This window comes from Pholcus phalangioides, unplaced genomic scaffold (assembly GCF_987345545.1).
Source record: "Pholcus phalangioides strain wild (caught in Gottingen) unplaced genomic scaffold, Ppha-v1.0 ptg000011l_1, whole genome shotgun sequence".
NCBI lineage: Eukaryota > Metazoa > Arthropoda > Arachnida > Araneae > Pholcidae > Pholcus > Pholcus phalangioides.
In genome coordinates this window covers 5,906,834-5,933,235 of record NW_028301604.1, presented here as the reverse complement: position 1 = coordinate 5,933,235, position 26,402 = coordinate 5,906,834, and the positions used below count along the sequence as shown (strand labels likewise).

Below are 26,402 nucleotides of genomic sequence, written 5' to 3'. Positions count from 1 at the left end.
CCATTTCATATGAAATGCATTGAAGAAGAGGGAGCCGATGTTTTCAGAGGGCGTTCTTTTCAGTACGAGGCTCTGGAGCATCAAACTGAACAGTCTGGACATTCTAGTAGCTTATCTTTCCTACCTGCATGTACGAGACACAGAAATGAGCTGACTGAACCACAAATGAATGGGAACACCTACGAACTCAACAAAGTTGTGTCAACACGTGTAAAATAAAAAAAATGTTCAGTATCTCTCATATTTTTGTAGGTTCTCATTCATCCAATTTTGAAGCTGTTCGTTTTAGCCTTAAATCAGTTTTTGACTTTTTTAAAGCGTTTCTTGGTGTTTTAAAAAACTTGTCTTCAAATTTTGGGCAGAATTTTTAACGACTCAAACGATTTTCCTTAGAAATCTATGGGAAATCACGTTTCAGCTAACGAACGCCTCGGCTGACAAATTTTTTCACTAACGAAGACTTTTTCCGACGTTTTTTATGCCTCAGCTAACGAATACGGATTTGGCTAAGAACTATTTTAGTTCATATGAATGCACATGCCAACATGAAAAAGTCCCATCGTTGGCTAAATTTCCGTGCTGATCAAAATGAATCCAATGAGTAACTGTCATTTGAGCATAATAAATTTATTTCCATCTCCAGGTACACCTCTTTCTGTTTCAGAAACATTTCACAGGTCTACAAAAAATATTTTTTGAAGTTTTTAGTTTTGATATACGGGGTGAATAGACATTTTACTGGCGAACCGTTGATTCTAGAGGCATACTTCCAAAGTATCCAAATAACATGTAGTACTCAGATATGTCATTAATGTTACAAAGGGTTGTATAGTTATTAAAATGAAAATGTTAACTTCTAATTCAGACACCCTATGTTCAAGAACCGAGTTACAAAGTTGTTGCTCTGTCTCTTCTGATGCCAAAAAAAAAATCCCGCGTTTCCTAGAGCAATATTCGCTGAAATATTTGAATTCGAAAAATGGATAAAAGTTGGAAGAAAACAACGTTAAATACGAATAAACCGTTTTTCCCGCATCTAGCGCTTTTCCCCTCCAACAATCCTTTTTGAATTCGAATATTTCAGCAAATGTTGCACTTAGAAACGTAGAATTTTTTTTTCTGTTGGCATCAGGAGAGAGAGGGCAACAACTTTTAATTGAGTTCTTGAGCACAGGGTATCCGTATAAAAAGTTAACATTTTTATTTTAACAAGTACGAAAAACCCCTTGCAACATGAATGACATCCGAGTACTACATGTTATTTGGATACTTTTTCTAATCGGAAGTATGCCTCCAAGATTAACGGTTTGCCAGTACACCAGTAAAATAACATACACCCTGCTACCTATACACCGTGTATGCATATGCTGCCTATGTATTGCTACTGAAATTTGATCCCATCTGAGAAAACCAATACCAGATTTGGACTCAGCATTGAAAATCACCATAATATCCAATGGAATATCTTTGGGAATGATATTCCCAGTGATATATTTGTTTATAACGCACTGTTTCTATGTGGTTTGTATGCTGCCTATTGAAATTTAATTTCCACTTTATCTCAAAAACTAGACGTGATGGAATTTTTAAGTGATTTTACCACTAATTAGCACATTCAAAAACCATTGAAAAACACTAGTTATTTTGAAGACAGCTTTTTCATCGCAAACCTGTGTTTCAGCCATTTCATGTGAAATGAAGCAAAGAGAAAATTCATTAAAAAAAAGACTTGAACGATTTCGGTGGATACGGTAAGACTCTAAATACCAAACTGAACAGTCTGAACATTCTAGAAACTAATCTTTTCCATCTGCATGAGTGTGAAAGAGAAGTGAGTAGACTGTATCACAAAGTACAGCACCTCACACACTTTTTTCACAATGGATCACGAATCCTATTGCATAGCGTAAAATAAAAAATATATGTTCAGTTTTTCATCTTTCTTTATGTTCTCTTTCATCCAATTCAGAAGTTGTTAATTTCAGCCTTTGGTCAGTACTTGCTTTTTTAGTGTTTTATAAAACTTATCTTCAGAGTTTGGATCGTTTCTGGAACGAATTAAACGATTTTCTATGGAAACCTATAAAAATCACGTTTCGACCAACGAAGATTTCGGCTGACGTACGTGATTACGTAACGAGTTATCTTCGTTTGCCGAGGTATCACTGTTAATTTGAACTTAGTAGTTTCTTAGGTTTGAAACGATTCAAGATTTACGGATTTTTGGTTGAAAGAATCGGGCTTTTTCATTTCTATATATGTATACATTGCATATCATTTTCTGCTTGATAAAATGATTGTTTTGTGAAAGTTTTATATTTTCAGGAGATGGATTTTTTTTTTCCAACAATGGAAAGTGACAGCTTCACTGTCTACGACACCTCAAATTTTTTTTGTCTGAGTCTACGTTTGAGAATTTAATATACATAGGTTTATATATAATGAATATTTTTTCCTAGTGAATAAACTGAGCTTTTAAGAGGATTGTCCTGTATTTTGTGTTTCGGGGTGAGATACTTCGCCATAAAATACGCGTATATCTGTTCCTATAAAAACAAGGGAAAATGGTGCGAAAAGCTGCTCACACACATGATATACTTCTACTTTTATTTCAAGACATTTTCGTACGCTTTCTGGTCACGGACTTCGTAACTTATGGAAGGAATTTCAAGACCGTTTTTTTCGCATAAAAAGTAGCAAAAATTTTAAAAGCTTCTTTTCGGTTATTAAATATGGAACTTTCTTTCTTTAGGGCAAAGAGAAAGAAATTTAGTCCACAATTGCATTATTCTATGGCACCTGAGCTTCAATGACTACTTACTACCTGCTTCACACATCGTGTAATTAAGTCGCATTCGATGTCTCAAAATATGAGCTAACTATCACATTTTTTGTAAAAAAATTGACTTGGTCTGTTATGGTTGCGAACCCCCTCATATCTAGGCTGATATAAATAGAAGGCTCAAACATTGTAAATTAATTTTACGATAAACTAGACATCTAGTTTTTTTCCAAAGAAGTAAAACAGATGGTGATAGTATATAGATACGTAAGCGTGTTAATATAGCTTTGTGTTGTTTGCAAATGTGTATTACGATATCGAAATGATTAGATGTTAAACAACAGTGTCACACCGTAAAGTTGGGATTCACTATTATTCGCAAACAGAAATTCATCCAAAAAAAGTAGATAATGAGTTATCCCGCACACACTTAATTTTGCGTCTATAGTGGGTTTTTTTTCACCCTAAAAAAAATTATCTCTAGCTTCATTCTGTTCTAACAATGACATCCATTCACAGCTTCTATAATATGGCAGCAATAGCCAATATTTCTTCAACTTCGAATAAAAAATAGAAAAATTGGTCGTGTAATTAGGCAAACGTTCGGATGGATATGAAAATTATATCGAAAAATATTTCATGAATATAAAATAAATATCGCATGTTTATTTGTTATCTAAAATTGCTATCACACAGGTATGGAACTTCCTTTTTAATCAGAAGTTCTTTATAACTCTTTCTAATGTTTTAGAATTACAATGATAACTCGGCTAACGAACCTCTCATCCTACGAATTTTTCGGCTGACAAAGATTTTTTCGTGATTTTCTGACTCGGATAACGAATACGGTTCTAACGAACATTTTCGTTGATATGGATGTACGCGCTAACATAGAACAGTCGCGTCGTGGGTTGAACTTTAGCGCCAATCATCATCAGAATTACTGTCACTTGAGCTCGATTAACTCGTGTCGAACTCGGAATCTTTTCCAGAGGTACCTTCACTTCTTTTTCTGAAAGTGTTTGAACCATTTCATGCGGGATGAAAGATTCAACTAATAAAAAATGCATTGAAGAAAAAGGTGCCAGGTGCCTGTGTTTTCAAAGAGCACGTGTTTTTTCAGTACAAGATTCTTGGCAGCAAACTGAATAATCTGAATATTCTAGGAGCTTATTTATCAGACAGAGAAATGAACCGGCCGAATCACAAATGGATGGGAACAGCTACGAACTAAACTGGGTTGTGTTAACTTTAGTAAACAGCAGGGGTGGACAAATCGCAAAAAGAATCTAGGTGGCAAAAAAATTGTACCCGAAGAAAAAGGTCCAAAATAATGCTTCTATTGAATTTTTCAGAACATGGTGACCCTCTTTCATGTTAGCAGATATGCCGCTATAAATTCCAAACCCTTTGTGATGCTCTGAGCCTGAAATGTAGTAACTACACAAAGAAAATTTTAGGCGTCAATACCAATTTTTTAGTCACCATGGAGCCTGGTATTTGTCCAGCAATGGTAGACAGTATGCACAAACCAGCTTGGTTGTGTACATAGTGTAAAATGAAAAGATCTTGAGTACCTCATCTTCCTGTCATTACTAATTTATCCAGTTTTTAAGATGTTCATTTTAGCCTTCGGTCAGTTTTTTGTCTTCTTTATAGCGCCTCTTGGTGTTAAAAGGAAACTTGTCTTTAAATTTTGGAAAATTTCTGTAACGGATTGAACGATTCTTTTATAGAATCTATGCGGAAATTGCGTTACGGAAAACGAAGATTTCGTGCAATGAACGAGACACCGGAACGGATTATCTTCGTTGGCCGAGGTATCACTACAATTATGAGCATCAAATAATGATATTGATAAAAATTCGTTCTTACATTTCTTGAAAAACATCATGAACCAGGCCCGTCATTTGGGGGGTCAGGGAGGCCGTTGCCCCCCCCCCCGACTTTTGAAAATTCACTAAAAATGGTATAGATGTTACCGGCAAAGTATGAAATCCAGGCATTCTATACAATGCCTGGTCGTTTCAGGCAAAGTATGAAATACCGGTTTTATTCTATACTTTGCCTAGGCATTCTATAGAATGACTAGTAACACACTGGATTATTAACATCACATGGATTATTAACACACTGGATTGTGTTTAGGCATTCTATAGAATGACTAGTCATTCTATAGAATGCCTAAACACAATCCAGGCAAAGTATGAAATATCTTCTTCCAACAAATCTCTCTAGGGGCGCTATAAAATATTACATAAAATTAAAATTTCACAGAATTTTCGTCATATATGTTACCGGCAAAGTATGAAATAAAAGTTGAAATGACGGCCGTGTCATGAACTGTGTGATAAGAAATATTTTCAGTATTTCATTATTTTATTCTCAAAAAAATTTGACCATTGGCATACTTGGAAAGTTTACACCAACTGCAACAATGTATGCAATGGCGTAGTATGTGTAAAAAATTACATCTTCTCACCGCTTCAGAAAAAAAAAATCGAAACATTAATGTCATTTTCTTTTCACCCACTATGTGCGTAAAGAGAAACTCATTTTTCTTCTCCTTCGATTCTCAATGATTCCAAAAGATAGTGAATTTTAAAAGATACATATACGCCCAGCAGATACATTTTGAATTATGACGTACATTTACAAGTCTGACAAAACAATAAAAAGGGAGCACATAAAGATTTATTTCAGTCGCTCGAACAAAACTGAATCTTCGTACGGACCGGAAGCTAAAAAGATTTCCTAACCTATTTTTGAAAGCTGAATACATCTTCATTCGAGAGTATCTTTTTCAAAATGCTGACCGCTCTCTGCTCAGTTCTTTCTCATTTTAAAAGCGAAATTGAATAAAATAGAAGAGAGAAGAGATACGTTTCTCAGTTGACTTTTTCCCGAGTTACTTTATCACTTTTTTTCCATTCTTCAGTTTTCATAACGGTTTTCATGGTTTCGTTCAATGCAACTGAGTTTTAAGTCATGATACAGCTTTCATATCTACCATTTTGTAACATTATTTTTATAGAAACATTATAACTGGTATATATATTTATATAAAGATGATTTTTTTTTGTATGTTTTCTTGTATAAAAAGTATGGGTTTAATCAAAATGGTTTTAAAATAATAAGCTATCAGTTTTATAAATATTTTTTGACTTGAGTAGATTTTATCAATTATCTTCTCAAATACTACAAGTTTAAAATACGCAGTTATTTTCGTAATCGTTAATTGAAACATCCATGTATATATGTTTATTCTCATAAAATCCCGCACTTGAAAATAATCATAATAATATTATGAATATAAATATTCTAAGACACATAAATAACATGAATAAGTTAAATACATACAGGCTGTTTCAGAAACGATTCTCTACGTTTGAAATGACATAACTTGAAAACAGGGATAGAAAGATGGAAAAAGTAATTCGTAAATAAAAGTAATAAAAGTAAAAGTAATTGATAGGCGGGCCTGGATTCAAAATGAGCCGGTTTGGGAATCGGCTCCAATTCGAAATATAGTTATAGCATTGGCCAATAGATGGCGCCACAGTACCTTGAACAGAGGGTGATCTTGTCTTTTCCTCCATTTACATGGGTCAAATCACATTGCAATGGAGTTCGAAGCCACTTTCCTGCAATGGATGCGCAAGCCTCACAGAAGAACTGTTCGAACTGATACAGTGTTTAAGAATACTTTCTTTAAGCAATGATCTTCAAATGGCCTCACGGAAAAAGAATTTGTAAGATAAAATGACTGTGGTGTCATCTGTTAGCTAAAATTATAACCAATTTCACAAACCAGCGTATATTAAGAGTTCCGGGCTTGTCTATCAAACATACGATTGTTTCATCTATCTATCACTGTTTCCAAGTTCAGAGTTAAGGAGTTTATTCTAATCTACCCATCCACAAGAGAAGAGGACCACGAAGAAAAGGACAAATGATTGGTTATACAAATGATCGGAATGTTTGAATGATTGTAGTTATACAGTTCTATATATACGGTGCTGATTAACGTAAAAGTGAGCGCGAGCTTGCGATTTTCCTTGAAATATGTGGAGAGAACATTTTCTGTAGTATTTATCATAAAAGTGACAGTCTGAATATATACTCGAGAAAAGAAGAAAAAACACAAATATGATATTGGATACCAATGTAAGATGCGTCACGGAATGTTTCCGAAGTAAAAAAATAAAACATTCTCGCAGAGGATAAGTTGCTCGTTCAAAAGAAGAGGGGGGAAAAAATACTAAGCTGAGAAACTCTGACAAAATTCTTTCGAAGGCTTCTTAGAAAGCCTTTATGAAATAGACTACCGGAAGGCAAGGAACTTTAGTGTGACTTTCGTCGTGTGATGATAGACGATGCTCTTGTGCAAAAGCCTTTCCTTTAGCGCATAGAGAAAGAAATAGACGTTCGTATGCGTAGTCGCAGGAGAGGAAAAATGTGTGATAATAAAGAACTTTGAACTATATTTCAATACTGCCAATGATGAAGAAACGTATGAAGATATCCCCTTGAACAGTTGAAGAAAAAGCATTGAGAATCGAAGTAAAGTTTTATGAACCTATAGATTCAGCTCAGTGTTAAGCAATACATTGCGGGTTGGTAAGCATTGAAGGAATCGTCCAGTCTGCCACCGAGTTTTCTGCTGTTGAATATTTCCTGGTTTCCGGTTTTACCAAGTTTTTCTAGAAATGAACATTTGTTTTCTAATCAGAAAATCAAGAAGTGTAATCATGGCAAAATATAGAAAAATTACGAAAAACTGAATTAAAATAAAACACATTACATATATTTCCGTCAATATAAACTCGAACGACCCTTTGTATTGAAAAGACAGATATAGCACCCATAATGTAAATGCTTTACCAATCACAATATTTATACCAAAGAAATGAGACCCGTTTATGTCTCTAGCATTATCAAGTAATACTAAAAGTACTGCATAAAATAACAGTGTATCAGTTGAGAAATTTTCAAACTGCAAACTAACACCGGGTATTTATTTGGATTCCAATACAGACGTTCATAAAAGTAACTTTCTGAAGATATGATTCCGTTGTGAAAAATTCATAGCTATGAAAGCTTTCAAAGTTTGTAAATTTAGAATTTTTTTTTTTTTTTTTTGGTGGACATTCATGAAATATTTAATATTCGAAGAACACACCAACCTCTCGTTCTCATCCCAATACTTTACAAATTAGGAAAGAAAACCTTGAAATTTCTACATCGTTACGATAGAGAATCTAAAGAATTCCTGACTAGGAAATTCTCCCAGTTATTCCGCGCACGTCTTACAAGAAAATGCTTCTTTTTAGGTTGTGTTACTTTATTCTTTTTCTTATTTCACACCAACTTGATGACTTGACGCATTCTTTCCATAGTATTGTTTCTTTCTTACGGATCCAATTGTTAGAATGAAAGATATGGCTTTCATTTATTTATAATCCAGAGTCAAATGTTATTTATTATTAGCTGATGATAGATAAAAAAACTGTACATATTCTATGAATTATATAAAGTTTCATGCCATTCATATTGTAAAATCATCCAAAACAATTTGAATTCGGTCCTTAAATGAAATAATGGAAAAATATAAAATGTCGCACTATTTCGGTTAAAGATACACAATTCTGAACTATTAACTAAAAGTGCATAATTTTGGCCTAAGTTGAACGGTAGAAAATTCAAATATCAGGGTTAGCATATTTTAGTTGTAAAATGTCAAGCAGCTTTTATTTAGAAGCGAGCAATTTCATCCATTAATAAAATTTTTCGTTATTTCAGTACATATTCAAGCAGTATAAAGATTTTGCTTAGCTTTTGAATAGATTTGCCACTTTGAATGAAAGCGTTCTATTCATAAATATGCGTAATGCCGAATGTATAGATCGATGTTAAGGCAACTGACTACGTTCAAATGACGATTTTTTTCGAAAATTGTCGAAAATAGTTTTAAAAATTCATTAAGAAGAATGCTTTACACAGAATCCAAAAGTATTTTATTCTTGTACATGCAATAAGTAACAACAAAGTTATGGCTGATTTAAATCATCTGAAACAATGGTTTCTAAGGCAACAAACAATTTTCAAACGCGTTTTTGATGATCATTTTTTCGTTACGTTATTTCACGCGGAATCAAATTCCTCAAAAACTATGAAAGATATTCTCATGAACTTTTGCGACATCGTTCCAGATAATATTAACTGTGCAATGAATTAGAATCTTGGCTATATGTTCAGAATTTAATATTTTATAGCTGTTTGAATACAAAAATTTTAATTTTTTGGGAAAATTCCCGTATTGTTTCACGAAAACTGCCATATCTCAAAGAATATTCTATGCATCTTAAAAACTTTCAGTTCATTGTACAGATAACAGTCATAGAAACACACAGTAATAAAACTATTCAAATAAATTGTGTGGTTTTCAGTGTACAATGTCTGGCGTAAGTAGTGAAAATGAGCCAATTTTGAGGACATAATTTAGAATATCTCAAAAACTTTTAGAGATATTTCAGAAATTTTACTAGATTTCCTTAGTTTATACAGTAGTTTGATTCAAACCCTACTTGTTTTGTGAAAATCACAGCGTTTTCAAAAAAAGGTGTCCCGTACGTAGCCAGTTGCCTTAATCTTTTACTCAATGGTATGTGTTATAAAGGTTGCACAACAACATATAAATTTAGAAAAATATATGGATATTGTGTAATGCAAATATAAAATGATCATTCAAGGGAAAATATCAGACCGACGGACTGAATGGGAAATTAACAATTCGAATTTTTTCAGTGTTAATCGTTGAATAACCAATAAAAAGAAATTGATATGCATCCGTGACATTCTCAAAATTGCAATGTCAGGACTGGAAACCAGAAGAAAACGTGTTTGTTGCGCTCAATTCTGCCAAAAGTGTACCCGTCATTTCACCCTTGTGCATATCAAATTCTTGTATGAAGGACGGGCATGATCAAGTTTGAAATGTGGTGTACTCGAAACACCTTGTTTCACGAAAGCGAACAATAACACGTAATGGCGGAATGCAATCACGTTTTACTTACGGCGATGAAATGATGCTAAAAGTAATATCGAGTAATCGTGAAACTCGACGTCTGTGAAAATGAAATTATCTCGACTGCAATTTTCCAGCAGAACGCCATAATAATCATTCCTGTTGGGGCCGTGTAATGAAAGTGAGAGCCTTATCGGAAACTGCGTGTTGCGGATGTCATTTTTACTGCTTTCTTAAGTATTTTAAAGCTAATTTTCAAGTCAATCATGCCCAATTCCCCCATTATACTTTCCTATTATGGTGTTATTGTATTATTATTATTACTCCATTTTTTCACTGTCACGGTAGCTGTTCTGATTTATACATTAAATTTAGAACGAACTGTACTTTTGATGCGCTTAGATATACATTTTTGAACAAAAATCAATAAGTTGTTTGACATTCTTCCCCAAAAGATAATGAAGTAAACTAAAGTACTAAGAATAACAATTTCATAAATCTACAAATGGGATCTAAAGATTTTAAAAGTTCGTTGTCTATGTACTGGTTTATATTTTATTCGCATACAAGGTGCATAGCTAACAGCAAGAAAGGCATTTTACTGGCAAACCATTGTCCTAGAGGAATACTTCCAATTAGAAAAAGTATCCAAATAACGTGTAGAACTCAGATACGTCATTCCTATTGTATAGTTATTAAAATAAAAAAATTAACTTTTTATACGGACACCCAGTCTTCAAAAACCCAATTAGAAAGTTGTTTCCCCGTCTCTGCTGAGGCCACCAAAAAAGATTCTACGTTTCTAAGCACAATGTTCAATGAGATATTTGAATTTAAAAGTTGGAGAATTGGGAAAGAAGAACATCATAATTTAGGGGGAAAAGCATTATCTGCCAGTTTATGCTGATTTTTTTTTTCTATTTATGTTTTTGTTCAAATACTTCAGAAAATATTGCACATGGAAACTTAGAATTGTAGAATAAATTTTTTTTGGTCTCAGAAGAGACAGATCAACAACTTTCTGATTGGGTTTTTGAGGACAGGGTGTCCGTATAATGAGTTAATTTGTATATTTTAATAACTATACACAACACCTTGCAACATGAATGACGTATCTGAGTACTATATGGTGTTTGGATACTTTTCTAATTAGCAGTGTTCCTCTATAGGATCGACGGCTCACCAGTAAAATGCCGTGCGTGATGTTAACTATGCACCCCGTATACTCAATATAGTTTGAATCTATAAGTATCGTCATATCCTTCGTCATTTTAAGTCAAATTTGACATTGTTATTTTGTGAGAGAAAGACGTACATTTTCAATAGTATTTATATATCCGTATATATATACACACTTTTCTGGAATAATCGAAACGACTACGAGAACGAAATCTCAGAAATTTTCCTCGTATCTTGCACCTTCTTGGTAGCGAATTTACTTTTGTTTTCATCATTATTTCTATAAATGTCTATACATTTTTATTTATCTAGATATTTAACTGTACTCTGGTGTTTTTTCAACAGAAGCCTTCCTACAAACCTTTTCGTATAAAAACTAAGAAACTTGCTCACGTGATAGGAGAGATTCGTATTTCTTTCTCTAAAATAAGGTGTAATGCGCGTAAAATAACAAAAGAACTTTTATTGACCTCTTTTCATTCATTGGATGGTTACTCGATTAAACCTCAAATCTATTACTTAAGCGAGTGTTGCCGAATGAAAAGGAAAAACATGAAGATCCTAGTGATAGGAATTCTTTTCGCATAGCATGGCTCGGATAAAGCTCTGCTAATGGCGCCGCATCACGCAACCACGTGCTTTGCAATTTCATCCACGATTTCTGTTACTTTATAGACATCTTAGCTTTCAGTATGTTTTCCCTTCAATATAAGGAAAGAAATCTATTTCAACACATCTAACAAAAAGCAATGTAATAAAGAAAAAAATCTTAGATCTTGGAAATCTTTCTCTTGCTTTTGCGGTTAACGGTAGTGTTTGTGTTTGTTTTCTAGCTTTCTAAAGCTGATAATTTATTTTTAAACATTATATCGTTGAAATGAGAATAGAAGAAGTTTATAATCAAACTACGTAACAAAATTATTCAATAAAACATTATTTATTGAACCCTTTAAGTACTCAATCATCCGTGAGCTATCTGTGTGATATCGTAAAAATTAAATTTTTAATGAAACAAAAAAACATGATTTGACTTCTTAAAAAGTTACGCACTGCAATTTGCAGAGAAATAATGAGTCCTCAATAAATATGCCTCAAACCAATTTGTCCTTAGAAATAATGAGACTGAAAAACAAAAATGAATTTTTTTGCGAATTAATGTGTCAAACGCACACACACACAATACACTTTATATTCACTTGACTAACACCCGTTGACTACGTATATATTTTTTCTTACTTCATTTACTATGAAAATGGACAAAATAGGTCACAAATATAACAAATTCAGTGTTTGGGATATTTTCACCAACTGGTATTGGAACCAAGTCTAGGACACATATGTACCATTCGTAGTCAGTGATGGGATACATATGAGGTGACGGCATGGGCGGAAATACGGGGAGCGTGGGGGCATCGCCCCTCCCTCCCAGCGTCAAAGGCGGAGTCGACTGATCTGATGTATATGTTTATATACGAATTGACATCATCATCATCATCGTGCCCCCCAGCAATAATGACCGTGCTCCCCCCCCCTCAGACTTCCAAGTCTATCACCGCCTATGGGTGACGGTATGGTCTTCAACGAGGTGATTCAACACCACCAATGGAAGAAGGCCTCGGTATGAAGCTCACGGCATCGCTGAAGAAAGCAATCTCAGTTATAGCCATTGGATATAGCAGGCCGACGCACGCGAAATCTTTACCTACCCTTTTATGCAGTACATTCAATGACTATAGATGAAATGGCCTTCTTCAGTGACGTCACAAGTTTCATGGGGAAGCCTTTTTTCTATAGGTGGTGTTGAGTTATCTCGCTGTGGTGTTGGGTAACTGCAGCGCCATCTGAGTAACTAAAGACAAAACATGAGCTGAAGATAAAACTGCTTTGGTTCTATACGACTAAGATATGTTACAATTAGTTTCCGAACAATTTTTGTTCCAGTAGTAGTTAAAGGGCTAATATATTAAAACCAGATATTAATTTTTCAACTAATATATCTATAATATAGCAACATGGTATGAGACGAATAGAAGCACAGAAAATTTTACATTAATATAAATGAGGTTTCTATTTCAGAATGAAGTTGAAAATGTAATCATTTCATTAAATTTAAAAGTTGAACACTTTCTTAATATTCTAATATACCTAATACTTTTTCCCCTCAAGAATTTAAAGTGACGATTTGCAAATGAAAAAATGAAACATTTCTTATGTAATTTATTCCTGCAAAAGAATTTATTTTTGTTTCTGTATTATTAACTTTTTTTTTGTTTTGATTTCAGTACAATTCAAAACCGTAATTCAAAAATCGAACAAGTGGAAACGTTTTCATTTAAAGTTTTCCTTCAGCGATTGGGTACAGATGGCACATTCCCGTTTTGACTAGAACGTTAATCATCCGCTAGAACTTTGTTGACATATTTCCGTCGTTTTACTTACGCACGCTACTCCATTTGTCTTTCCAACTCTATTCAAGTCCGTCGATATGCATCTACGTCTTACCTCTGTTCAATAAATTTTCTTTAAGATGAAGAAAAGAAAAGCCTCCGAAAGATGAATTAATTTTCCTCATGAAAATCAAACTATTCCAAGAACTAAAAAAAAAAAATTTTCAAATTTTTTTTGAACGTGTGTTCGGATCGATAATGAAATAAGTTTTAGGATCATTTCAACGATATTGGAGGAGAAGGTATTGTAAAAATTTTGCTAGGAAAAGTAAAAACGTTTCTTTCGGATGGATGTTTAATGCAGAATTAATTGAAAAAATTGTTAAAAAACTGAGAAGTTTCACTAGAATAAATAAATAAATATATATATATATATATATATATATATTTGAATGTTTATTTATAATACATTTAAGTCTTTTTGCGTGTATTTTTTTTATTACACTGGACAACAATGAAATTCCATCCACATGGAAATTTACAAATACAAATGGTTTTGATTTGCTGAACACGAATATTACCATGAAACAGTATGATTGCCTCTCGTTTTGGAGATATTACCCTATTAACAATTAAAACTATTTTACGAGCGGTGTTGTATGCTGAAAAAGTGGTAAGGACCATATAACAATGTTACCAGGGAAAATGGTAGATGCTGGATGACTACTGTTGGACAATATTAAGAGATTCTCCTTATGTCCAATACAAGCGCAATGCAAAATGAAGTACATGTCACACGCCGATAAATGAACTATTACGCTGTATTAATTTGTGTTTCCATGTATTTGTGTTGTTTTTAAATGTATTTGTGTTGTTTTTGAATGTATTTGTGTTGTTTTTGAATGTATTTGTGTTGTTTTTGAATGTATTTGTGTTGTTTCTATATGTTTATTTGTGTTGTTCTATATATTTATTTGTGTTGTTTTCTATATGTTTATTTGTGTTGTTTCTATATGTTTATTTGTGTTGTTTTCTACATGTTTATTTGTGTTGTTTTCTATATGTTTATTTGTGTTATTTCTATATGCGTATTTGTGTGTTGTTTATTTGTGTTATTTCTATATGCGTATTTGTGTGTTGTTTTTTCTGTACATTTATTCTGTATACTCGTGTTGTGTTTCAAAGTATTTTATTGTGTTGTTATACGTGTTTTAAATGTGCAATTTCAAAGAAAACCTGATCCAGCTTTTTTATCGTCGAATTCATGACAAGCACACCGAATTATATATGAAATTACTGTTTTTGTTTCTGACTTCTCGAAACTTTCACAATTTTTTTTTCAGTGTCATCTACCATTATGAGTTAAATCGAACTAGCGTAATCGTGTAATGGTTTCAGTTTCACTTATGCATGAGAAAGACTAACAGTTTATTTTTAGTCTCACATAAACAAAAATACATACAAATTAACAAAAACTCAAGGATTTATCAGAGTTACGCTAAAAATTAACATTTATCACACAATGAATATCAGTTTGGCAGTTATTAAGGTAATGAGGGAAATATATTTTCAACTATTTAAATTTTTCTCAAACGCAGAAAATTATCAAATTTTTATTTGAAGTTGGTGATTTTTCTCTAATCTGAAGACATTCGCGTGATTAAATGGAATGCTTCATAAAAATTTACCTGTGTGACAAAACACAGGCAGATCAATACTCTCCCCGAAGGTAATTTTCTTACAAGATTTCTATTGATTTTTCTAATTCCAGGAAAAAAAGGACAAAAATGTATTTACTCTGCCGTCGTTTCTAAGAGATTACTTGTTCGAAGGAATGACTGGTACGGTCGAAATAGTCGAAAAACAATTTTTCTTAGCTGCTTCGCAAATACCGTTAATTACGTATTAATAAGCGTTTTGTTTGTTCTACCTCACAACCCATCTTCGTTGTTCCACTTCACAACAGAACATAACAACATTAAGACTTCATACTTCCGTTAAGCCCTCGTTTAATCTCAAAAACGTGAGGTGAATTTTCAAATATTCATTCATTTTAAATAATAAAGGCGTTTCTAACTTAATTTTTAATGTCTTGTCTGATGTAGATAATACAGATAAATAAACTTCTTAAAAGATTTTCAACTCAGTGAGTTTGGTCATAAACACGATAATAATAGAATGCTCTGATGAAGATACATTGTCTGGAGCCTTGTTAGAGTTAATTAGAATTTAAAAAAAATCAATGTAATATATAGATAACGTAATCAATAGATTCAACGTCTTGCCATCCATTAACAGCTCATCTTTATGGGATGAAATGACAATAACAACAACGATGGAAAACAATTTGATAGGTTCGCTGTATGTGACTATCTTCTTTTTGATGTAAGAGTTTAACTTAAATAAATATATATACTATCAGGAGGTTTCTTTTAAAACGATCACAATAAGAGATCTAAATGAAACATATCAGAAGTTGTTTCATTTAATTATATTTTCCGGTTAAAGCCCGAAGACTGATAAAACCCATAATTTACCAAAACTAACTGGTAAAAGTTCGAAAAATCCTCCTGAACGCCCTTATTTTACTAAACCAATTAGGCAAAACCAATCGACGAAAGTCCATTAGAGAAAGTCTAATTCTACAGGTGATTGAACCAGCGCGCATTTTTACGAATAGGTTATTAATTAATCATCACTAGCTTATCGCTATTTATCACTGAATATTTATCATTAATTAATATCATTACTTAATTATCCATCAGCCACCTTGTTGGGCATTTCACCTGTTGGGGCCTTGTATTTGTATTTATAATCACCAAATCATTATACATTCTCTGAATGATAGATTCCCATGGGTTAAATATTTTTATTAATATTTGCTCCAATTTGCTAAGGATTTGACCAATTTCCTGCGAAGGTTTTCAACAGCTGGTCGATGTGCAGATGAATTTAGGAGAGAAATAAAATTCAACTGCCCCCGCGGGGAATCGAACCTTATTTCTTTTCAATTGCCGGGCCAGCACACTAGACAAAAGCACTAACTCTGAATCTTTCGCGCGATAAACGGGACCGTTCATGGACGGTCGGACCTAACTCGCACGTCAAAGCTCATAATTGCTGACACTGCCACCAGATGGTTACTTATCCAAGGATGATGTCACTCTTCACTATCCTTCCGAGGGTTTTCAAAAGTTTGCCGATGCGAAGATGAATTTAGGAAAAAGAGAAAATTCAACTGCCCCCGCGGGGAATCGATCCTTTCTTATATAAGTCACCATTAGGTGGCAGTGTCAGCAATAATGAGCTTTGGCCTGAGTTAGATTCTACCGTTCTTGAAGGGTCCCATTTTAGCGCACACGAGCTCTGGGGGAAGATTGAGGGTCGTTGCGTTTGTAGTCTATTGGTCTAGGGCACTCACCGGGCAAGTGAGAGGACGTGGGCTCGATTCCCTGCTGGGACATTTGAATTTTCTCTCTTTCCTAAATTAATCACCGCATCGGCCAGCTATCGAAAACCTTCGCATGCATAGCGACATCATCCTTGGACGAATTTCCTCGTTAAATACTAGGATTTACAAATCTTCGAGCTTCCAACTTATACACATATGCATTAAAAAAGTTTTTAATTATTTAGAAACACTAACGTGAAAGAAATTGACAGAAAAAGTTCTCTGACGACTTTAAAAACACACAAAAAAAAAAAAATCCGGAAATGTTTTCCAAATTATCTAATTTTCTAGTGTGACTTAAAATCTGCTTACATTCCATTCACGTTGTAAAAAAACTTTTTTTTTTCTAAAACTCAGGTTAAACAAGCTTTTCTCTAATCTAACATGAAGAAAGATTGTAAAAAATGTCATGAGGTCTACTCAAACTTAATTTGAACTATGGATAACAGCTTTAGATAAAACTCGTCCAAGATTTTTGTGCATAAAAATAGTCATAAAAACACACCGAAATCTCGTTTCTGTTATGTTTCTGGTGGCATAAGCTCTATAAACACACACATACATAAAAAAAAAAACTTTGATTTTGCTTTTTGTTGCATTTTCTTCTTCTGTGTTTCTTCCAATATATTTTATTTATTTGAAACCCTGTGAGAAGTTTTTTTTCTTCGCAAAATATTTCTTCTTTTTTTTTCATTTCAGACATAAAATATCCATATAATTTGTAAAAAGAGAGATAGACTTTCTCTAAAGCTTTCTTGCAAGACCATAACAAGATTTTCAATCCCAAAAAAGTAGGAGGTAGTAATCCTTATGTACAGAGAAAGAATACGGATTGAGGTATTTGAAATATTTTTCTCTCGGTACATCCAATTTTTTTTTGGAAAACAGGATTATACTTTGGAGCACTCGTAATGTTATGACGTGAAAATGCGTAAACAATTTTATAACTTCGGATTATCAGAATGAAATTTCAGTTTCTCTCTGTATTTAAACTTTAAATATAAATATATTTTAATTCTTTTATAATTTATAGTAAAAGTATCAGTATCCGGAATAATGATTTTACATGACACATCCATTATTTATAACTTATTTTACTATTCATAATCATGTTTTTCGATGCTTCAGTGAAAAACCAGTTTCCTATAAAAATGATTTTGATTGATGGTGTAATTTACTCCCGGTTTCTCTCTCTTTGCGCTCTATCAATTTATAGGAAAACGACAAAATTCGTGAATATACTCTTATTCACGTATAGCGAATATTATATTTCTCTCTTTTAAAATATGTGTATTGGTTTTTTTTAGGATATGTATCAAACTGGATTCTGGATACATCCATCAAATGGAGAAGCTCTGATATTTTATGCTTAAATTAATAATAGAAAATCGTAAAATAATTATTAAATAGCTTCTACCGATCGAGTAGACATCACGGTAACTGTTAAATGCAGTCGAACTTGATTAATTCCAAGTCCAAAGCCACTAGAAAAAAAGCTCAAATTATTCAAAAATTATTCAAATTATCCAATTAATCTATCAACGAGCTGTAAAATGACTAAAAATTGCTACTTAATCATCAACATTCACAAAGGATAATAAGTATCAATTATTAAAGTTTTTTATCATCAGTTACCAAACTGTTTCCCAAATTTTAATGATTTATAATTATAATACATTTAATTGATCTTAGCTTTATATCATTTCACTGCTCTGGAATGAGCATCGCTGCAGTATTTCTTGACCATGTTCAAATCCTGATCTACGAAAACAGTTCATGATCATCCGTTATGCAACTGTTTCCCGAATTTTGCTTACCATTGTTATGCTACAGGAAATATACGTCCACTTTACGTATTAAAATCTGAACTTTTCGACATTTTCCATACTCTTAAATGACGACAAAGAGATTCAGATTTCGAATGTAAAACCTTGATCTGTATGATGAAAAGTATATTCGTTATTAAGTGGTACAGTTTTATACAAATACAAATACAACGCCACAACAGGCAAAATGGCCAACGAGGTGGCTGAGAAAAATATGCCCATAACAAATATGGATGTCATATATTTCAAAAATACAGCAACCCAATTAAAAACTAGCTGTAATTTGATGTACTCCAGCTAAACAATGTTAAAATGGGGCATTGAATTATCGAAAAAAATTAAAAAGAATAGAGAAAAACAGAATTTTCAAACTCTTAGTAGTCTTTAAAAATTTGTTGTTAACAACTTGGAGAAAAAGAAACTCTGGCTTCTTGTAGAACTTTTCATACCCAACTTGCTCATACGGAAAAATCATTATTTTCTCCCCGCCAACTTCGAATTATTCAAATTCGAAAAAAAAATTCGAAAAACGTTCGAATTAACCAAGACGTTTCAACATTAAATTACATAGAAAACTCAAGATAAATTCGTAAAAGTTTGAATTATAAAAAATTCAAATTAATCAAGTATGAATTTTAAAAATATTCGAATTAACCAAGTCTGAATTATAAAAAAATTTGAATTAACAAAGTTCTATTATATTCCGATATATGTTATTTAAACAAAAATAGTTGAAATGTCAAGGAAATTTCTACCAAAATTTATATATTTAGAAAATGTATCGATTTTAATTAATTTTAATACTAAACAACAGACGAGTGGAAATGTTCCTCGAATAATTTCAAACATATATTAGCGTATAATATCCATTTTAAAATATTGCATTAAATGTATAATATTTAATGAATTTTTTTTAAAAACTTTATTTCTTCTAATATATAATAATATTTTATAGACAACCCGTATACATTACATTTCTCTACACACTTTCTGGTAATTCAGTCAGTGGAAAATTGATATAATCTTATGATTTATCAAAAACATTACGCATGCACGAATAATAATTTACCATTATTTTGTATAGAATGTAATTCGATATAGTTTCAGGAGAAACACAAGCAAAAAATATGAATCACATAGTTTATAAACATACGAAAATTTTATTTATTCCAACAGATTTTATATCAATTTTTCAACTTTTTCATTTTTCCTAAAACGTATTTTTTTTAATTATTCCGGAAAATAAAAGTAAAAATATGATAGAAAGAGAGAAAACGAGTTCATGTTGCTTTCGATGTCATCAGTGGAGCTGCTCCCACTCACAAAACGGCAAAAAAAAACCCCAATTTTTTTGAATTATTTTCTTCGATAGATTTATATTTATTCCACGAATTTTTTTCTATAAATTATGACAAAAAACTATGCGAACTTCAGAAACTTAACACGGAAAAAATTGGGAAAAAATAATAAAATATGTCGTATTATATTTCAAACTAAAAATATATGACTAATATTTTCTTCGGGAGGCTTTATCCAAGAACTAATTGAAAATTTTCATTTATCTTCTGATAACTAGCTTCGCTGAATATCTATAGAAAACAAAAAAATTTGTGAGGTAAGAATTAGATTATAGTACGCGTGAGATAATGTGGTAACGTCTGTTGTGGAAATGAGTTGGACGCTACGAAAAAAGGCCGTAGTTTAGAAAAATGATTTATTTGATACAAATATTTCTACGGATTTGTCACTTTTTGATATTTTTTTTAACAAACGTATCAATCATTCGTTTAAGAACGTATATACGCTGAACAAATGTCTTGAAACGTAAGATGAAAAGGGTTCCAAAAAAGGGAACATCAATTCATGTACAGTTAAACAGTGTTATAATGTAACTGCAAAGCCATGACCAAATTAGTGAGTGATGTTACGGCAAATGTGATAAATTCTGCTATTATACATAGTAACCAGTTATTATGCATAATCACCGTAAATTTTGATAAATTTGATAAATTTCCCTTAAAAATTATCATTTTACCGAGGATTTAGTACCCAAGCGTCGTCGTTAAATTTAATATGCGCTAAAACATTATCACTTTTAACAGTGGTCACTTTTACCGTCGTTGGTAAACATGATAAACCGTACTATATGATATACTATGCATGATAATTCATACATGTATTGTATCATTATAACGCAGTAAAACTTATCATTATTTCTGTGTCCGACTATATACATCAGAGATACTAGAGTCACTTGGGATTTTCTTCATATTTATCAAGTTCACCAATAGTTACACTACTGTGCATAATCACAGATAAAGGCGATGAATTTTAAGTATTCATCAAATTTGCCAACGACGCTTGGGTGTTATGCATATTCGCCGGTAAAAGTGATAAATTGACCAAACTTATCATGACGATTGGTAAGTATGCATAATAACCGGTTTATCAAATTTGCAGTAACAAATATGTATATATTTAATCAGCTTTATAGTCAAATAACTTTCGAATGATCTGAAAGATAAATAGTTAAGTATATAGCAGTTTTCAGAATGTGATGAAGCATATTTTTTGTTAATTAAGAGGATTAATAGTTAGGGACAACGTTAGAGGATTTTAGATGATTCTCTCTCTGTTCGAAACCAATTTTGATAGGCTTAAATTCGAAGAAGCGTCAACATAAGGGTTATAGTATTCACCTCGTTATTGTCACTATCAAACATAATATTAGTTCTTGGCACTATATCTTCTTCCGATCCAGTCGCGGCGAGTGGACGTTACAGAGGAGAAAACGAGATAAGTAAAGGTCGTGGAGACTTTCACATTCCACGTTGTTTCTACCAATGTCAAAAGGCTAATATTTTCATAGATCAAGAAAAAGTTCTGCAGCTCTATGGGTGAGGTAAGATGATTTATTTGTATTCATCTAGTTGCAGATAGATATTTTCGATGATTCGATGAATAAAGCGATTATTTAAGTACGAATTGTCGAAATCATCTAATTTCGAGAAAAACAGACTTTATATATCAAAATACTTCAACTGGCAATATGTAAGTTGTTAATTTATTTTCTTATTTCGCCTAGCGCAACTTTTATTTTCCTCCAATTTTTCAACCCTATTGTTCATTATAGACCGAAAAAGTCTTCGTTGTTTTCAAATAAATTCATTAATCCTGTGATAATTCATGATTCAATTTTTAAATTTCTTGGTACAATCATTTTTGCAAGCTAATTAAGTAAAGAAATTTTGGTTGTACATTATTTATGAGCATCCCAAAAACAGCATATATATATAGGCCGTAAAATCACCAAGTATTTGCATTCTCTAATAACTATTTTTATAAATACTAAATATATATTTGATTTTTTTCACTAAATATAAACAAGTTTTAAATTCAACCATCATTTGAACCGAGATTTATCTCCTTTTATTTCCAATTTCATCGAACTCATATAACCAGTGCCACTCAAGAAACTCAATCGTATCTAGTAAATAAGTATATTAACTATCAAACTCTTTAAATAATTTTTGTATATTCAAAATAAAACTCCCTATTTTATCAATTGATTTCTCTATTGTCATGATTTTGGATTTGATTGTTTTTTTATATGCACTTTTCCACTAATTTCATTTCCTATTCTTATAAGTACTCAGAACGCGCTGCAGCTCATTCATGGCGAGTGAATTCCTCCACCAGTGCGAGATCAATACAAAAATCACGAAATAAATATAATCGGAGTACGACATTCATCATGAAATGTGGAAAATTTTCAAGCTTTCAACCGAGAAGCTAGAATCTGTCTAGTAAAAAGCGCAACAGGTCTTTTCCCGTATTCACCTTTTGCAGCGTTTGAATGATGCCAGCAATTAGTCGTGACATGATGGAAACGAAACGATTTCTAGAATGCCTTTGGGTAATTCATAACTCTATTTCATTTGAAAATATTTCTAGCATGATCGTTTAAACTAAACGTAAAAATCATATCATTAAATAAATATCATGAAAGTTTTCAAGATAGTTTTTTTTTTTCGGTTTGATTCAGAGTGAATCGCGTACTAGTTTTAATTTTCGTAATTTTGCTACAGATTTCAAAACCATACATAACCTTAGTGTGTTCAATACGGTCATTCAAAAGCCGAATTTCCATACATCTTGAGTTGACGTCTGTACAGTTAGTGAATTATATTGTTTTTTTCCGGGATATTCGTGTGTCTTGAGGGAGGGAGCATATAAAATTTCATCTTATTCATTTGCAGTTATAGATAAATAATTGTAGAACTTACTGGTAAGGAGCACCATGATCCAATACACCTTGAACAAACGTCTATATCCACTGCTATGTATTCGACGGACCATGCTGACTATTTATGCATAGGCCTTCACCGAACTGTTTTGGGAGTGGCAGGGCACTTCTGTAGTCTCTTAAAGTTATATCTCCCTACCAGCACAACAATGCAAACATTCGAGTTATTTGCAATGTGACTGAATGAATATAACTTTACAGTGTTAATATTTTTCTCTTTCAGTTCATTTCTTTGAATTTTTCTCTAATCTCCTTCATGTTTACGACTGGAATTTTTTTTTTTTGTTTAATACATATGAAAAATTATTTTTTCGTTAATTCGGAAGAAAAATTTTGTTATTTTTGAGAGAGAATGCCTAACTTATTTTCACTCTCTTTTTTCCCCCATGCATTCTGTGTTGGTTACTTTTAGACATGTGAAAGACAACCAACATAGAGAGCGTTCCCGCGCTAAATGGGATTGAATTCCGGAACGCCCGAATGTCTTACGGTTAGCACAGCCAGGAGAGGGCGCCGTTGTTTGGCTGGCCAAGGTAAGTAGGCAAAGGATGAGATTCTCGCAAAGTGTGCAAGGGGCGAACTTTTCGCCATTTCTCTTTTAAGAAGACTGACTGGCTCTCTTTGGAGAGTGCCAAAACACATTTAAAATGGAAAAAAAAATTAGCATCTATAACAACAAGTAAACTTTTGTGTGCTGTTATATATAAAAGAAACGTACAGTCGTCATTACTCTCAATGGCCCCGTATATATTTGAATATAAAACGGCAAATACATGGTTAATACACCATATGCAAATTTATTTCCTTAATTGTTTTGAAATTCATCTTATGTCATCTTATAGTGACATTGTTTTAGTACAAAATACGGATATACAAAGTACAATACATATACCCGAGATGGGAATAATATTTCAATTATGTGATGTTATAATTAGGTAAAATATATTTGTCCATTCAATCAGACCACCACATGTAGCCAAACTGAGCTGATTTTCAAGATACTAAAGGTTGGAGCCGGGAAAGCAGCTTAATATCTAAACTTTGACAAAAATTTTCAAAATCAATTCGGACTTCAGAACTCTTTGGAAACATACCTTCCATTTTTAAAGAACGATTTGGTCAAAATAATGTTATTTAAAATTTATTGACAATGCATTCGACCGCTCACCTCTCCACTCTAATTAATTTTGACACTTGACTTTATACAAAGAAACAAAAATTAATAACAAAATAACCCACTTTCAACAGAAGAAGCTTATTTCTTTCGATAGACAAAAAAAGAAACAAAAAAGCAAACAAACAAATATTACACTACACATGACTTTCATTTGCACATATTTTGAGAAAATTTAAAAATATTAATAAAAATATCTTAATTGCATGTAGAAAAACCTGCATTTTTATTGCAATTTCTTTTCAAAAAGACGTGTTTTTCAGAAATATTGGTTCCAATTAATCACTATTTAATTTACTGTATTAGTATATAAAATTGTGTCCGACTTACTTGCTTAATACCAGTCCCACCTATCACGTAACTCCGGGGTATTACTGTACTTTACAATACTTTTATACGTACAATAATCTTTTTTTTATCTACAAAGAATTAATTCTTTTTGGTTGGGGTAATTTTTTGAGAGCGGCTGAGATTTTACGTGTAGAGAGATTTATAAAATCACACCTAATTCAGGAATTTGAAATAAAATTCATGGTAACAACTATTCAACTTCTTTAAGCAAGATTTTATCTGCATATGTAGATAAAATTAAAATAAAAGAAAACTGTATGTTCTACCCTTAATTAGCCATTATACCTAATTGAAAATACACTCTAATTAATTAAATTGCTGTGCTGATATGTATTGTTTCAATTAAAAATATACGAACAGCACTCATTTACATCCGTATTTGTGAAAAAAAATTAAATACGTTTTTATACGGGGGTGAACCATAGAGAGTTAAGACGAAATCGAAAACATATGCCACAAATGTTTCGTACTAACAGAATTGGTATTACCGAATTTCATCCAACAGCAATGTGATTAATTGCAACGGAGAAAATATTGATTACGTATCAAATGGAAATTTGAATGTGAGTTCGACTGTATTAAGATGTCTATGAGTTTCAGAGAAATTCATGATCCAATATATTTATTAAAAAGTAATGTATGAATACTAAACGAGAAATTTCAAAACTTTAAATAGTTGAATAAAGATAGAAAAGATAAAATGCTAATTTCATTGTTTTATACTCACATTTATTTATATCATGATTCTTGAAACATTATATTTTATTTATTTATTTACTTCACAAATACAAACATGTAATGCACAAATCTAGACATGTGTTACATGAATACAAACATATAATATACACAAAATAAACTGAAGAGCCAAAAAAAACTGGTACAGGCATGCGTATGCAAATAAAGAGATATGGAACCTATCAGAGTACGGCGCTGCGGTCGGCAACGCCTATATAACACAACAAGTTTTGGCATAGTTGTTAGATCGGTAACTGCTGCTACATTGGCAGGTTATCGAGATTTAAGTGAGTTTGAACGTGGTGTTATAGTCGGCGCACGAGAGATGGGACATAGCATTTCCGAGGTAGCGATGAAATTCGGATTTTCACGTACGACCATTACACGAGTGTACCGTGAATATCAGGAATTCGGTAAAAAATTAAATCTACGACATCGCTGCGGCCGGAAAAAGATCATGCAAGAACGGTACCAACGACGACTGACGAGAATCATTAAACGTGACAGACGTGCAACCCTTTCGCAAATTGCTGCAGATTTCAATGCTGGGCCATCAACAAGTGTCAGCGTGCGAACCATTCAACGAAACATCATCGATATGGGCTTTCGGAGCCGAAGGCCCACTCGTGTACCCTTGATGACTGCACGACACAAAGCTTTACGCCTCGCCTGGGCCGGACAACACCGACATTGGACTGTTGAGGACTGGAAACACGTTGCCTGGTCTGACGAGTCTCGGTTCCAATTGCTTCGAGCTGATGGACGTGTACGGGTATGGAGACAACCTCATGAATCCATGGACCCTACATGTCAACAGGGGACTGTTCAAGCTGGTGGAGGCTCTGTGATGGTATGGGGCGTGTGCAGTTGGCGTGATATGGGACCCCTGATACGTATAGATACGACTTTGACAGGTGACAGGTACGCAAGCATCCTGTCTGATCACCTGCACCCATTCATGTCCATTGTGCATTCCGACGGACTTGTACAATTTCAGCAGGACAATGCGACACCCCACACGTCCAGAATTGCTACAAAGTGGCTCCAGGAACACTCTTCTGACTTTAGACACTTCCGCTGGCCACCAAAATCCCCAGACATGAACATTATTGAACATATCTGGGATGCCTTGCAACGTGCTGTTCAGAAGAGATCTCCACCCCCTCTTACTCCTACGGATTTAT

General features: G+C 32.9%; 1 protein-coding gene across 2 annotated transcripts in view; it reads right to left on the bottom strand.

The window, feature by feature from the left end:
* The window catches only part of LOC149079983 (acetylcholine receptor subunit alpha-like), a 217,503-nt gene extending 194,085 nt beyond the window's left edge, over window positions 1-23,418 (bottom strand). The window contains exon 1 of one of the 2 annotated variants that reach the window (XM_089238903.1): window positions 22,939-23,418. In XM_089238903.1, coding sequence (XP_089095029.1) covers window positions 22,939-23,011 — 73 coding nt within the window. In that variant the 5' untranslated portion in view covers window positions 23,012-23,418. The remainder of the gene's footprint in view (window positions 1-22,938) is intronic. The other variant, XM_089238904.1, reaches the window with a different exon arrangement.
* Window positions 23,419-26,402: the final 2,984 nt, after the last annotated feature.